Source organism: Phyllobates terribilis, unplaced genomic scaffold, assembly GCF_046119375.1.
Source record: "Phyllobates terribilis strain yellow unplaced genomic scaffold, ASM4611937v1 Scaffold_8__6_contigs__length_399053987, whole genome shotgun sequence".
NCBI lineage: Eukaryota > Metazoa > Chordata > Amphibia > Anura > Dendrobatidae > Phyllobates > Phyllobates terribilis.
In genome coordinates this window covers 173,883,758-173,900,326 of record NW_027362768.1, presented here as the reverse complement: position 1 = coordinate 173,900,326, position 16,569 = coordinate 173,883,758, and the positions used below count along the sequence as shown (strand labels likewise).

The 16,569-nt window shown below is 47.8% G+C and overlaps 2 protein-coding genes across 29 annotated transcripts in view; one reads left to right on the top strand and one right to left on the bottom strand.

Moving 5' to 3' along the window:
- NFIA (nuclear factor I A) overlaps positions 1-16,569 on the bottom strand; it is a 547,161-nt gene that overhangs the window by 36,689 nt on the left and 493,903 nt on the right. For 19 of the 28 annotated variants that reach the window (XM_073643752.1, XM_073643760.1, XM_073643758.1 and 16 more), the window contains one exon: positions 16,440-16,466. The exons of the other annotated variants lie outside the window; for them this stretch is intronic. In XM_073643752.1, the coding sequence (XP_073499853.1) occupies positions 16,440-16,466 (27 nt within the window). The remainder of the gene's footprint in view (positions 1-16,439; positions 16,467-16,569) is intronic. 28 annotated transcript variants of the gene reach the window in all.
- TM2D1 (TM2 domain containing 1) overlaps positions 1-16,569 on the top strand; it is a 217,128-nt gene that overhangs the window by 182,978 nt on the left and 17,581 nt on the right. The gene's annotated exons all lie outside the window — the stretch shown is intronic.

The following is a 16,569-nucleotide window of genomic DNA, read 5'->3' as shown; positions in this document are numbered from 1 at the left end:
CTAGGCAGGGCCGGCTCCAGGTTTTTGTGGGCCCCGGGCGAAAGAGTCTCAGTGGCCCCTTTAGCACATACCAGGATTCATGATGCACAGATACAGCAGAGAAATATAGGTATACAACACAGGGCCCAGGCTGCCACCTCATCCTTCACATATGCAAACATGCGCGCGCGCACACACACACACACACAATACGCAGACACACACACACAGACAATACGCAGACACGCACACAATACGCAGACACACACACAGACAATACGCAGACACGCACACACACACACAATACGCAGACACACACACAGACAATACGCAGACACACACACAGACAATACGCAGACACGCACACACACACACACAATACGCAGACACACACACAGACAATACGCAGACACACACACAGACAATACGCAGACACGCACACACACACACACAATACGCAGACACGCACACACACAATACGCAGACACGCACACACACAATACGCAGACACGCACACACACAATACGCAGACACGCACACACACACAATACGCAGACACACACACACAATACGCAGACACGCACACACACAATACGCAGACACGCACACACACACACACACAATACGCAGACACGCACACACACAATACGCAGACACGCACACACAGACAATACGCAGACACACACACACACACACAATACGCAGACACACACACACAGACAATACGCAGACACGCACACAATACGCAGACACGCACACAATACGCAGACACGCACACAATACGCAGAACCGCACACAATACGCAGAACCGCACACAATACGCAGACACGCAGACAATACGCAGACACGCACACAATACGCAGACACGCAGACAATACGCAGACACACACACACAATACGCAGACACACACACAATACGCAGACACGCACACACACACACACACACACAATACGCAGACACGCACACACACACACACAATACGCAGACACGCACACACACACAATACGCAGACACACACACACAATACGCAGACACACACAATACGCAGACACGCACACACACACACACACAATACGCAGACACGCACACACACACACACAATACGCAGACACGCACACACACACAATACGCAGACACACACAATACGCAGACACACACACACACACAATACGCAGACACGCACACACACACAATACGCAGACACGCACACACACAATACGCAGACACGCACACACAGACAATACGCAGACACGCACACACAATACGCAGACACACACACACAATACGCAGACACGCACACACACACACACAATACGCAGACACACACACACACAATACGCAGACACGCACACACACACACACAATACGCAGACACGCACACACACAATACGCAGACACACACACACAATACGCAGACACACACACACAATACGCAGACACACACACACAGACAATACGCAGACACGCACACAATACGCAGACACGCACACAATACGCAGACACGCACACACACAATACGCAGACACACACACACAGACAATACGCAGACACGCACACAATACGCAGACACGCACACACACACAATACGCAGACGCAGACACACACACACAATACGCAGACGCAGACACGCACACACACAATACGCAGACACGCACACAATACGCAGACACGCACACAATACGCAGACACGCACACAATACGCAGACACGCACACAATACGCAGACACGCACACAATACGCAGACACGCACACAATACGCAGACACGCACACAATACGCAGACACGCACACAATACGCAGACACACACACACACACACAATACGCAGACACACACACAGACAATACGCAGACACGCACACACACACACACAATACGCAGACACGCACACACACAATACGCAGACACGCACACACACAATACGCAGACACGCACACACACACAATACGCAGACACGCACACACAATACGCAGACACGCACACACAATACGCAGACACGCACACACACAATACGCAGACACGCACACACAGACAATACGCAGACACGCACACACAATACGCAGACACACACACACACACAATACGCAGACACGCACACACACAATACGCAGACACACACACACAATACGCAGACACACACACACAATACGCAGACACACACACACAATACGCAGACACACACACAGACAATACGCAGACACACACACGCACACAATACGCAGACACGCACACAATACGCAGACACGCACACAATACGCAGACACACACAGACAATACGCAGACACGCACACACACAATACGCAGACACACACACACACAATACGCAGACACGCACACAATACGCAGACACGCACACACACACACACAATACGCAGACACACACACACACAATTCGCAGACGCAGACACGCACACACACAATACGCAGACACGCACACAATACGCAGACACGCACACACACACACACAATACGCAGACACGCACACACACACACACAATACGCAGACACGCACACACACACAGACAATACGCAGACACGCACACAATACGCAGACACGCACACACACAATACGCAGACACGCACACACACACACAGACAATACGCAGACACGCACACAATACGCAGACACGCACACACACATACACAATACGCAGACACGCACACACACAATACGCAGACACGCACACACACAATACGCAGACACACACACACACAATACGCAGACACACACACACAGACAATACGCAGACACGCACACAATACGCAGACACGCACACAATACGCAGACACGCACACAATACGCAGACACGCACACAATACGCAGAACCGCACACAATACGCAGACACGCACACAATACGCAGACACGCACACAATACGCAGACACACACACAATACGCAGACACACACACACAATACGCAGACACACACAGACAATACGCACACGCACACACACACACACACAATACGCAGACACGCACACACACACACACAATACGCAGACACGCACACACACAATACGCAGACACGCACACACACACACACAATACGCAGACACGCACACACACAATACGCAGACACGCACACACACACACAATACGCAGACACACACACACACACAATACGCAGACACGCACACACACACAATACGCAGACACGCACAATACGCAGACACACACACACACAATACGCAGACACACACACAATACGCAGACACACACAGACAATACGCAGACACGCACACAATACGCAGACACGCACACACACAGACAATACGCAGACACGCACACAATACGCAGACACGCACACAATACGCAGACACGCACACACACACACACACAATACGCACACACACACAGACAATACGCAGACACGCACACAATACGCAGACACGCACACACACACACACAATACGCAGACGCAGACACACACAATACGCAGACACGCACACACACAATACGCAGACACGCACACAATACGCAGACACGCACACAATACGCAGACACACACACACACAATACGCAGACACACACACACACACAATACGCACACGCACACACACACACACAATACGCACACGCACACACACACACACACAATACGCAGACACGCACACACACACACACACAATACGCAGACACGCACACACACACACACACAATACGCAGACACGCACACACACAATACGCAGACACGCACACACACACACACAATACGCAGACACGCACACACACAATACGCAGACACGCACACACACAATACGCACACACGCACACACACAATACGCAGACACGCACACACACACAATACGCAGACACACACACACACACACAATACGCAGACACGCACACACACACAATACGCAGACACGCACACACACAATACGCAGACACACACACACACAATACGCAGACACGCACACACACAATACGCAGACACGCACACACACAATACGCAGACACACACACACAATACGCAGACACACACAGACAATACGCAGACACGCACACAATACGCAGACACGCACACACACACACACAATACGCACACACACACAGACAATACGCAGGCACGCACACAATACGCAGACACGCACACACACACAATACGCAGACGCAGACACACACACACAATACGCAGACGCAGACACGCACACACACAATACGCAGACACGCACACAATACGCAGACACGCACACACACACACACACAATACGCAGACACGCACACACAATACGCAGACACGCACACACACACAGACAATACGCAGACACGCACACAATACGCAGACACGCACACACACACAACACGCAGACGCAGACACACACACACAATACGCACACACACAATACGCAGACACACAATACGCAGACACACAATACGCAGACACACACACACACAATACGCAGACACACACACAATACGCAGACACACACACAATACGCAGACACGCACACACACACACAGACAATACGCAGACACGCACACAATACGCAGACACGCACACAATACGCAGACACACACACAATACGCAGACACACACACAATACGCAGACACGCACACAATACGCAGAACCGCACACAATACGCAGAACCGCACACAATACGCAGAACCGCACACAATACGCAGACACGCACACAATACGCAGACACGCACACAATACGCAGACACGCACACACACAATACGCAGACACACACACAGACAATACGCAGACACGCACACACACACACACACAATACGCAGACACACACACACACAATACGCAGACACACACACAGACAATACGCAGACACGCACACACACACACACACAATACGCAGACACGCACACACACACACAATACGCAGACACGCACACACACAATACGCAGACACGCACACACACACACACAATACGCAGACACGCACACACACAATACGCAGACACGCACACAATACGCAGACACGCACACAATACGCAGACACGCACACAATACGCAGACACGCACACAATACGCAGACACGCACACAATACGCAGACACGCACACAATACGCAGACACGCACACACACACACAATACGCAGACACGCACACAATACACAGACACACAGTGCACAGACATGCGCATGCACATGGTACGCAGGCATGCACACACATGAACATGGTACACAGATATACACACACACAATACACAGACACGCACACAATACGCAGACACGCACACAATACGCAGACACGCACACAATACGCAGACACGCACACAATACGCAGACACGCACACAATACACAGACACACAGTGCACAGACATGCGCATGCACATGGTACGCAGGCATGCACACACATGAACATGGTACACAGATATACACACACACAATACACAGACACGCACAGATACATACACATACATATTTGAACACATTCTTAAAAACACATATAAAACAGACATAAATATATGTACACAGTCATACACACACATTCACATCATACATGCACACACGCATTAGAAATATTTTTTATATGGGGATTGAGGAAGCTCGCTCACCTGCCCCCTGGCCTGTGTCTCGTCCAGCTCCTCAGTCATGTGGCAGTTAAAGGCCTCAGACGTGTCACATGGCCCTGGACCATCAGGGGGTCCCACTCGCCGTCAGGGCCCGGGCCGCTTCCCCGGCATCTGTGCAGGACCGCCGGTGCTGTTCAAGCCCTGCTCTGCTTCATGCAGCAGCAGCAGTGTGCGGCCAGTGTGCTGCTGCTCCACCAATCAGGCCCAGTGCTGTCACTTTCCAGACATGGCAGCGCGCTGTGCGGCTGTGTCTGGTAGTAATGACGTGGCAGGTGCTACACACAAGCACAATTAAAGGCGCAGTGCCACCCCTGCGTGTCATTACTACCAGACACAGCCGCACGGCCATGTCTGGAAAGTGACAGCACTGGGCCTGATTGGTGGAGCAGCAGCACACTGACCACACACTGCTGCTGCTGCATGAAGCAGAGAAGGGCTTGAACAGCACCGGCGGCCCTGCACAGATGCTGGGGAAGCGGCCAGGGCCCCAATAACGAGTGGGCCCCCCTGATGGTCCAGGGCCCCGGCACTTTCCCAGGTACGCCAGGTGCTGACGCCGGCCCAGCTGCTAGGCACTACACCTCTCATCCTTTAAGTTGCATCAGGTTCACCTGGTTCGACTTCCTGTTCCTTTCCTTTAACCCCTGCACCTGTGTCCCTATCACATGACAAGCACAGGTTTAAAACCAGAGGAAGTAAACCATTCAATGATAGCAAGCAGAGATATTGAAAATCATTAGGAATTGATACACTGCATTTGTGGAAATTGGAATTTCCCTTCAATGTGGTTTCCAAAGTGGCATTTTTTTAAGAAAAAAATATTTTGTGTAGTATTTCCTTACGTTTTTGGTTTTTTTTTTTAGACAAAAAAATTGCATCCAGAGTTTTACCATAAGTTAAACAGGTAATATAAAAAGTGCTACAAATAGTGCATTTTTTTAATGTGCTTTTTACTTTTGGTACAATTTTTGCACCTTCTGCACTTTTTTTTTTAAAGGCAGCATGCTCTTGGTATGGCATTCTTTTTCATTCATTTTTCTAGACACTTTTCTATAGGATTGAAAAAAAAAGTCTAAATAAAAAAAAAATGGTACAAAACTTTTTTGACAGTTTTCTGTAGAATTTAAATTTTTTTTTTGCTGCAATTTTTGTTTTATATGGGCGTGACAGGCTTATCAGGAAGAAGCAAAAGGGATACTTAGGAAGGGGTGTGGCAGGTTTAGTGGGAAGAGTAGTGGTGGGTTTATTTTCAAGGAACGTGACAGGAAAGAGTAAACGGCATTTCAGGAAGGGGCATGGCAGGCTCATCAGGAAGGGGAGTGGCAGGCTTATCGGGAAGGGGCGTGGCAGGCTCATCGGGAAGGGGCGTGGGAGGGCTCATCGGGAAGGGGAGTGGGAGGGCTCATCGGGAAGGGGAGTGGGAGGGCTCATCGGGAAGGGGAGTGGGAGGGCTCATCAGGAAGGGGAGTGGCAGGCTCATAAGGGAGGGGTGTGGCGGGCTTATCAGGAAGGGGCATTGTGGATTTATCAGAAAGTAACATGGTTGGGTTATCATAGAAGAGTGTGGTGGGCTTATCAGGAAGGAGGGGCAGGCTTATCAGGTAGAAGCATGGCAGGCATATGAGGAAGGGGAGTGATGGGCTTATCAGGAAAGGGAATAACGGGCTTATCAGGGAGGGGCGTGGAAGATTTATCAGAAAGGAACATGGGGTTATCATAGAGGAGTGTGGTGGGCTCATCAGGAAGGAGGCGCAGGCTTATCAGGAAGAAGTATATCAGTCATATGAGGAAGGGGAGTGATGGGCTTATCAGGAAAGGGAATAACGGGCTTATCAGGGAGGGGCGTGGAAGATTTATCAGAAAGGAACATGGGGTTATCATAGAGGAGTGTGGTGGGCTCATCAGGAAGGAGGCGCAGGCTTATCAGGAAGAAGTATATCAGTCATATGAGGAAGGGGAGTGATGGGCTTATCAGGAAAGGGAATAACGGGCTTATCAGGGAGGGGCGTGGAAGATTTATCAGAAAGGAACATGGGGTTATCATAGAGGAGTGTGGTGGGCTCATCAGGAAGGAGGCGCAGGCTTATCAGGAAGAAGTATATCAGTCATATGAGGAAGGGGAGTGACGGGCTTATCAGGGAGGGGAATGATGGGCTCATCAGGGAGGGGAATGATGGGCTCATCAGGGAGGGGAATGATGGGCTCATCAGGGAGGGGAATGAAGGGCTCATCAGGGAGGGGAATGAAGGGCTCATCAGGGAGGGGAATGACGGGCTCATCAGGGAGGGGAATGACGGGCTCATCAGGGAGGGGAATGACGGGCTCATCAGGGAGGGGAATGACAGGCTTATCAGGGAGGGGAATAACGGGCTTATCAGAGAGGTGAATAATGGGCTCATCAGGGAGGGGAATGACAGGCTCATCAGGGAGGGGAATGACAGGCTCATCAGGGATGGGTATGACGGGCTTATCAGGGAGGGGAATAACGGGCTTATCAGAGAGGTGAATAACGGACTTATCAGAGAGGGGAATGATGGGCTCATCAGGGAGGGGAATGATGGGCTCATCAGGGAGGGGAATGACAGGCTCATCAGGGATGGGTATGACGGGCTTATCAGGGAGGGGAATGACGGGCTCATCAGGGAGGGGAATGACGGGCTCATCAGGGAGGGGAATGACGGGCTCATCAGGGAGGGGAATGATGGGCTCATCAGGGAGGGGAATGATGGGCTCATCAGGGAGGGGAATGATGGGCTCATCAGGGAGGGGAATGATGGGCTCATCAGGGAGGGGAATGACGGGCTCATCAGGGAGGGGAATGACGGGCTCATCAGGGAGGGGAATGACGGGCTCATCAGGGAGGGGAATGACGGGCTCATCAGGGAGGGGAATGACGGGCTCATCAGGGAGGGGAATAATGGACTTATCAGGGAGGGGAATGATGGGCTCATCAGGGAGGGGAATGACAGGCTCATCAGGGATGGGTATGACGGGCTTATCAGTGTGGGGAGTGATGGGCCTTATCAGGGAGGGGAAAGATGGGCTTATCAGGGAGGGGAATGATGGGCTTATCAGGGAGGGGTATGACGGGCTTATCAGGGAGGGGAATGACGGGCTCATCAGGGAGGGGAATGACGGGCTCATCAGGGAGGGGAATGACGGGCTCATCAGGGAGGGGAATGACGGGCTCATCAGGGAGGGGAATGACGGGCTCATCAGGGAGGGGAATGACGGGCTCATCAGGGAGGGGAATGACGGGCTCATCAGGGAGGGGAATGACGGGCTCATCAGGGAGGGGAATGACGGGCTCATCAGGGAGGGGAATGACGGGCTTATCAGGGAGGGGAATAATGGACTTATCAGGGAGGGGAATGATGGGCTCATCAGGGAGGGGAATGACAGGCTCATCAGGGATGGGTATGACGGGCTTATCAGTGTGGGGAGTGATGGGCCTTATCAGGGAGGGGAAAGATGGGCTTATCAGGGAGGGGAATGATGGGCTTATCAGGGAGGGGTATGACGGGCTTATCAGGGAGGGGTATGACCGGCTTATCAGGGAGGGGTATGACGGGCTTATCAGGGAGGGGTATGGCGGGCTTATCAGGGAGGGGTATGACCGGCTTATCAGGGATTGGTATGGCAGGCTTTTCAGGAAGGGGAGTGACAGGCTTGTCAGGAAGAAGCATGGCGGGCATATCAAGAAGGGGATTGGTGGGCTTATCAGGGAATGGTATGGTGGGTTTATCAGGAAGAAGAATGGCATGCATATCAGGAAAGGGAGTGGCAGGCTTAAAAGGAACTGGTATATCTTGCCATAACCAAACAAATTTAGTATAACTGACACCAGAAATGTTTTCAAATTATAGCTTGAATTTATGTTCGCCCACAGAGAATGGTGTACAGGTGACACATTTATTATGAAGCGTATACATTTTAATCAATTTGTCGCCTTTTACCCCAGTGCTCTCATTATTAGGACGGTGTACAAAATGATGATCTTAAGTAAATATCCCCGTTTATGCAAAGAAAAACCGAAGGAAATGTTATAGTCCCTGAATGAGCTCGGCCTTCTATTTAACGCAATAATCAAAGAAATTACTGAAAATCCTAAATGATACTGGAGTATTGGGAGGTATTATTATTCTGCGTCTTGTAAGAAACTAATTGGCTCTTTAACAGGCAAGACACGAGAGTTCAAGGTGTCAAACGCATTACCACACAGCTCCGAAGACGTAAATGTGACCACAATCTTCCTTCCATAGATGTCTGCTAGTAAATGTGAGCACTGCTCTGGAATAATGAAATGGGTAAGTAATGACGGCAAATTATAGCATCTTAGTCTCTTATTTAATTATGAAATAGAACTTAAGTGAGCTCGTAAATATCATTAAATGAGCTGTCGGTACCGCGCCACGGCGACGCTCACCACCATTTCAATCTTATTTTCAAACCATTGACAATATTTCGCCCCGAAGCGCATGCGGAGACTGTCTTAATAATTAGCGCAATGTTTTATCCAATTAAGCATCTAAGCTACATGGTGATTCGTAAAGCAGCAAGAAAATGATGGTCTGTCAGAGGCAATGGCTCATATATAACGTGATATGGACGGGACGCCGTACTGTATGATCTGGAGCAGGTACACCAAGGCGGCTCAATTCTTCGCATCATCCTAATTAGACAACGCCCTTTATTCACACGACTCAATGCGACCTTATCCATGTGATTACAGAGGGCTGCATTACATCTTATTAATTAGTCTTTTTTATGGTTTTATGTAAATAAAGTTTAATCAAGCAAATAGGATTTCTAATCTACTTTGTATTAACATTTCTCACCATCTTTATGAGCTCTGCTTGCTGTCAGTGAATAGGAACATTTGAGTTTCATCCAGAGACTAAAATCTTATTCACACGTCTCACAACTGAGCATTTGCTACAGTTGTGTTCAGTCTTCTGTGGCAGCGATGCCAACCTTATTACTACCCCTGAAATAAGGTTTCCAATCCCAGTAAACCCCTAATTCCATTCTAGTTTAGTATAGTGGTGGGTAAATCATTCTACTATTCACATCTGTTCTATTATTGGGATCGGAGCTTTCCAAAGCTTTTTTTTTTTAACAAACTGAAATAGTTTTATAAAAGTGACATTTTACATTGATGCTTTAGTTCAGTTCAATGGATCAGTGCTGGTACACTCAGGACAGGGGAAAATTGTGGCAAGAATTGGATACATTTGTGATTAAAGGGGTTGTTTAGGTTTGGGACAAAAGTCTGCAGTTTCTTTATGTGACTGCCGAATCATTGCAGCATGCAATGTGCACACTGTCATGATTCCCGGGTATTCTTGGTGGAAGCAGAAAGTCACGTGACCGCATGTATGTGATGTGCATGTGACGACTAGTCTCATCCATGTTCTTTAAATTGATGTCTATTGAGAGTAGCAGAATGTGTCTAGTCAGCATGAGTGCTCAAATCACATTCATGCGGACACGTGACAGCCCGTATGCACATCGAAATGCTGACACGATTCAGCAGTCTGCAGTCACTTTGTCCCAAGCCTGGACAATCTTTATAATATATATATATATATATATATATATATATATATATATATATATATATATATATATATATATATATATTACACACACACACAGTACAGACCAAAAGTTTGGACACACCTTCTCATTTAAAGATTTTTCTGTATTTTCATGACTATGAAACTTGTACATTCTCACTGAAGGCATCAAAACTATGAATGAACACATGTGGAATTATATACTTAACAAAAAAGTGTGAAACAACTGAAAATATGTCTTATATTCTAGGTTCTTCAAAGTAGCCACCTTTTGCTTTGATGACTGCTTTGCACACTCTTGGCATTCTCTTGATGAGCTTCAAGAGGTAGTCACCGGAAATGGTTTTCACTTCACAGGTGTGCCCTGTCAGGTTTAATAAGTGGGATTTCTTGCCTTATAAATGGGGTTGGGACCATCAGTTGTGTTGTGCAGAAGTCTGGTGGATACACAGCTGATAGTCCTACTGAATAGACTGTTAGAATTTGTTTTATGGCAAGAAAAAAGCAGCTAAGTAAAAAAAAACGAGTGGCCATCATTACTTTAAGAAATGAAGGTCAGTCAGTCCGAAAAATTGTGAAAATTTTGAAAGTGTCCCCAAGTGCAGTTGCAAAAACCATCAAGCGCTACAAAGAAACTGGTTCACATGAGGACCGCCCCAGGAAAGGAAGACCAAGAGTCACCTCTGCTTCTGAGGATAAGTTTATCCGAGTCACAAGCCTCAGAAATCGCAGGTTAACAGCAGCTCAGATTAGAGACCAGGTCAATGCCACACAGAGGTCTAGCAGCAGACACATCTCTACAACAACTGTTAAGAGGAGACTTTGTGCAGCAGGCCTTCATGGTAAAATAGCTGCTAGGAAACCACTGCTAAGGACAGGCAACAAGCAGAAGAGACGTGTTTGGGCTAAAGAACACAAGGAATGGACATTAGACCAGTGGAAATCTGTGCTTTGCTCTGATGAGTCCAAATTTGAGATCTTTGGTTACAACCACCGTGTCTTTGTGCGACGCAGAAAAGGTGAACGGATGGACTGTACATGCCTGGTTCCCACCGTGAAGCATGGAGGAGGAGGTGTGATGGTGTGGGGGTGCTTTGCTGTTGACACTGTTGGGGATTTATTCAAAATTGCAGGCATACTGAACCAGCATGGCTACCACAGCATCTTGCAGCGGCATGCTATTCCATCCGGTTTGCGTTTGGTTGGACCATCATTTATTTTTCAACATGACAATGACCCCAAACACACCTCCAGGCTGTGTAAGGGCTATTTGACCAAGAAGGAGAGTGATGGGGTGCTACGCCAGATGACCTGGCCTCCACAGTCACCAGACCTGAACCCAATCGAGATGGTTTGGGGTGAGCTGGACCGCAGAGTGAAGGCAAAAGGGCCAACAAGTGCTAAGCATCTCTGGGAACTCCTTCAAGATTGTTGGAAGACCATTTCCGGTGACTACCTCTTGAAGCTCATCAAGAGAATGCCAAGAGTGCACAAAGCAGTCATCAAAGCAAAAGGTGGCTATATATATATAGAAAACAAAATCCAAAAAACAAAGTGACGAGTTATCTTAAAAGATGCAGGAAAAGCACAATCCATGTCTCACCTGCTCACTTCATTTGGCAATCATGATGTAATGCAAAAAGACCAGTTGCCTGGATCCACTAAAAGTAAAAGTTGGGGTGGGTGATCTCTCTGTGACCCCAAGTTTTTTATTCTGTCCCATGTAGACTCATATCTTGGAGCATACTGTACAACTGGCTACAGCAAGGAAACCCAAAGCTTAGATTGTGTGATTCAATCATTTATTAGTAATCAACTCTTTAAGGATGTCAAACTGAGCATCTCATCTCATCGGATGGGAACTACAGGTTTGACTCCATTAAAGGATGTCACCAGTCTTGATAAGATGCATTCTCAGTGATGTCACTGCTCTCTAGTGAATGGATAGGCTGCATTCTCAGTGATGACGCTGCTCTCTAGTGAATGGATAGGCTGCATTCTCAGTGATGTCACCGCTCTCTAGTGAATGGATAGGCTGCATTCTCAGTGATGTCACCGCTCTCTAGTGAATGGATAGGCTGCATTCTCAGTGATGACGCTGCTCTCTAGTGAATGGATAGGCTGCATTCTCAGTGATGTCACTGCTCTCTACTGGATGGATATCCTGCATTCTCAGTGCTGTCACCGCTCTCTAGTGATGGATAGGCTGCATTCTCAGTGATGTCACCGCTCTCTAGTGATGGATAGGCTGCATTCTCAGTGATGTCACCAATCCCTAGTGAATCGATAGTCTGACTTCTTAGTGTTGTCACTAGTTTCCAATGAGCAGGTAAGCTTAAGTCTTAGTGATGTTCTCTGTGCTTCAGTACCAGGAATTTTAAAATTATGTGAATGTGGGGAACTACTGTTTCTCCTTAAACAGACTAGCTAAGTATAGAGCCTGACTGGCAATGCGTCATGGAAGAAAATTATTCAAATTCGCTCTCTCTTAGAATGAAAGAAACTCTCTCGTAAGTACCAGCTAGGGGAGGTAATGAATCTCCTGCCCTCTAATGAGCACCGTTAAGGGTCAGACATTGACTTATAGGATAGATACCTCTTCTACGTGGTACTTGAGAGTTTATTTCATTCAGCTAGAGAGCTAATTTGCATACTTTTCACCCATGGATCATTGAGGAGAACTAGAACTTCCCCTATGTTGCCTTAGGGGGCTACACTCAGCCACCAAGACTCTGAGATGCACTGATGAGGGGCAGGGACCACAAAACAGCTGTCTGTAGGAAAGCTTCTGGCATGCTAGATAATTTATTTTTGCAAAAAAAAACTAATTCCCCCCCCCTAAAAAAAAACGGAATAAAAAAGCGTTGTTGTATTTTTCTAATTGTTCAAGGACCCATTTTTTTTTTTCTAAAGTCGGCCCTGACCTAAACAAGGATGGGACTCTAAACAGCACTATCAACTGAAAGTCTTAATGACTTGGACCCATCGCGAACCATTTCCTGCTCCCATAGACTTTGAGGATCCTCATTAGAAGGTATAATCAGCAGTTACTGCATCTTCCTGCAGAATCAACTCTGCAGAAAAGAGCAGAACCTGCGAGACATTGGTGCGATATCACACTTTGTCTGGGCTGAGAGAGTCCCATTGGGAATAAAATCATAAACCTAATGCGCGCGAGACACAGCATCGCGCTTTTATCTGCAGTTACGAGCTTCCTGTAATCAGGCGAGGCGCACTTACATCTCAGGAATATAACTTATTCATAGCCAGGGTAACGTTTTCTGCGTCGGGTGTCCCAGCTCGGCTCCATAACCGTCTTGTAGGAAGTTACGAGTCAGCAGCACATTACCAGCGGCACTGATGTTATTTACTGTATGGGGTCATCTTCAGATGAGAAGATAATGGACTGGGACGTCAATTTTTGGGGGGAACCAATGCCATTCACTTCTATGGGAAATATGGCATTCTCAAGCTACAAAAAGTGCTCCTATGGTATGAAGTAAAAAATCTAAGATGGTGCAGGTTCATCCGGCCCTGCAGTGCAATGGTTCCTCTCCTGCCAATGAAACTACTGCTCTTAATGATGTGTCAGAGTTGGGAGCCCTGTTATGGATTTTGCTTTGGGAACCAATGTCACAGGTGTGTCAGGTGTGACAGACAGTCGCTCTGGAGCCGGCTGCAGAAGGTCACTGTGCTTGGCATTGCAGACGCCTTTTTGATCCTCTCATCTCTTTGGTATTGTTGTATCCTTCTTCCTTTAGGACCCAGCAGCTACCTCCACCTTCTGCTGCTGATTGACACACACTTGATTGGTAGTTAAAAACTCTCAGTTTCTCCAGAGATGCGCCGGTGATAGTTCTATGTACCTCTGTGTTGGCTTGGAGCACTTGCAGTTGGCTAGTTTCTTCTCTGGTGCCCTTGGAGGACAGTTGGCATTATCTCTCTGGTGTCTGCTCAAGCTAAGTTTCAAGCTAAGTGTATCCCTTTTGTTTGTCTACCTTGTTGTCTTTAGTTTGTAGTGGGGCTTGACTAGTGCTCACATTGTCCCTTCCCTATCTAGGGCCAAGCTCTAGGGACATTCAGGGTTTAGGTTCCTGCTCGGCGATAGGTGTAGAACCTATACAGGGACGGTAGGGTAGGCAGGGTGATATTAGATCAGCCCAGGGGTCTCCACTCCCCCTTTCCCTAGTGTTTGGGCTTCCTTCCCCTTTTCCCTTCGTGTTACACTTAGGGTATGTGCACACGATGCAGAAATGCTCAGGATTTTTTCCTGAGCGTTTCTGCATCTCTCTGGCAGGAAAAAACGCATGCGGATTGTACATGCGGTTTCCTGCCAGGGACATGCGGAAATGAAGCGGTCTTCACTTTCATTTCCGCATGCGGGTTGACAAGCGCTTCCCAAGCGATTTTAGCATCACTTGGAAAGTGCTTGTCAACTTTACACTATATAAATCCATGCAACCGGCATGGATTTATATAGTGTGTATGTCAAAAAATAAAAAATAAATCTATACTTTACCCTCTGATGGCCCCCGGTGTCCTGCTTCATCGGTCCCGGCTGCCGGCAGTGAAGACTTTAGGACCTTCCGACGTCAGCTTCACGTGACCCGTCACATGACTCTGACGTCAGCGAAGGTCCTTCATTCAACCGCGAAGTGCCCGGGAAGCCAGCAGGACGCAGCGCGGGCCGTCAGAAGGTGAGAATATATATATTTTTTATTTTATTCTTTTTTTTTTAATGGTACCTGGGTGTGGATGAGAGTCCTCTCCTCCACACCCGGGTACCATCCGCACATTAGACCGCATGAAAAGCGCATCAACATATACAGTGATGCGGATTCCATGCGGTCTAATGCAAGTCAATGGCGGCAAAAGAGCAGCGTTTCCGCAAAATTAATTGACATGCTGCGGATTTTTGACCGCAGCGTTTACGCTGCGGAAAAATCCGCATCATGGGCACAGCACATGCGGATTTCCATTGGGGAACATTGCTGCCCTTCTACCATGCGTTTTTCATGCGTTTCCGCGGCGTTTACGCAACTGCAAAAACGCCGCGGAAACGCATGAAAAACGCATCGTGTGAACTCAGCCTTAGTCTTTCCCACACCTTCGTGGCACCCAGGGGCTTTAGGTTACCCCTATATTGGCACACACATAGAATTAGCTGCCAGCTCTAGCCTGCGGTGCCACATATCATAATTTCTGGTTATTATACCCATCAGAATAAACATGTGACGCAATTAATGAGCAAAGGATAATCAGGACATAGGGGTCACCAAATAATAGGAGAAATACCCCAACTGGATAGTATGGTAAATACAGACACCAAAGTATTGTCCCCTACCTGCTGAATTAAGCAATCCTGTCTGTTCTGCAGGGGCCGCAATAAAGGAGAAATGGAAGATTAGTGAAAAGGAAGACAGAAAAGTAAAGAAAAATGATTAATTAGTATGTTATTAAATAGGAATATGTTT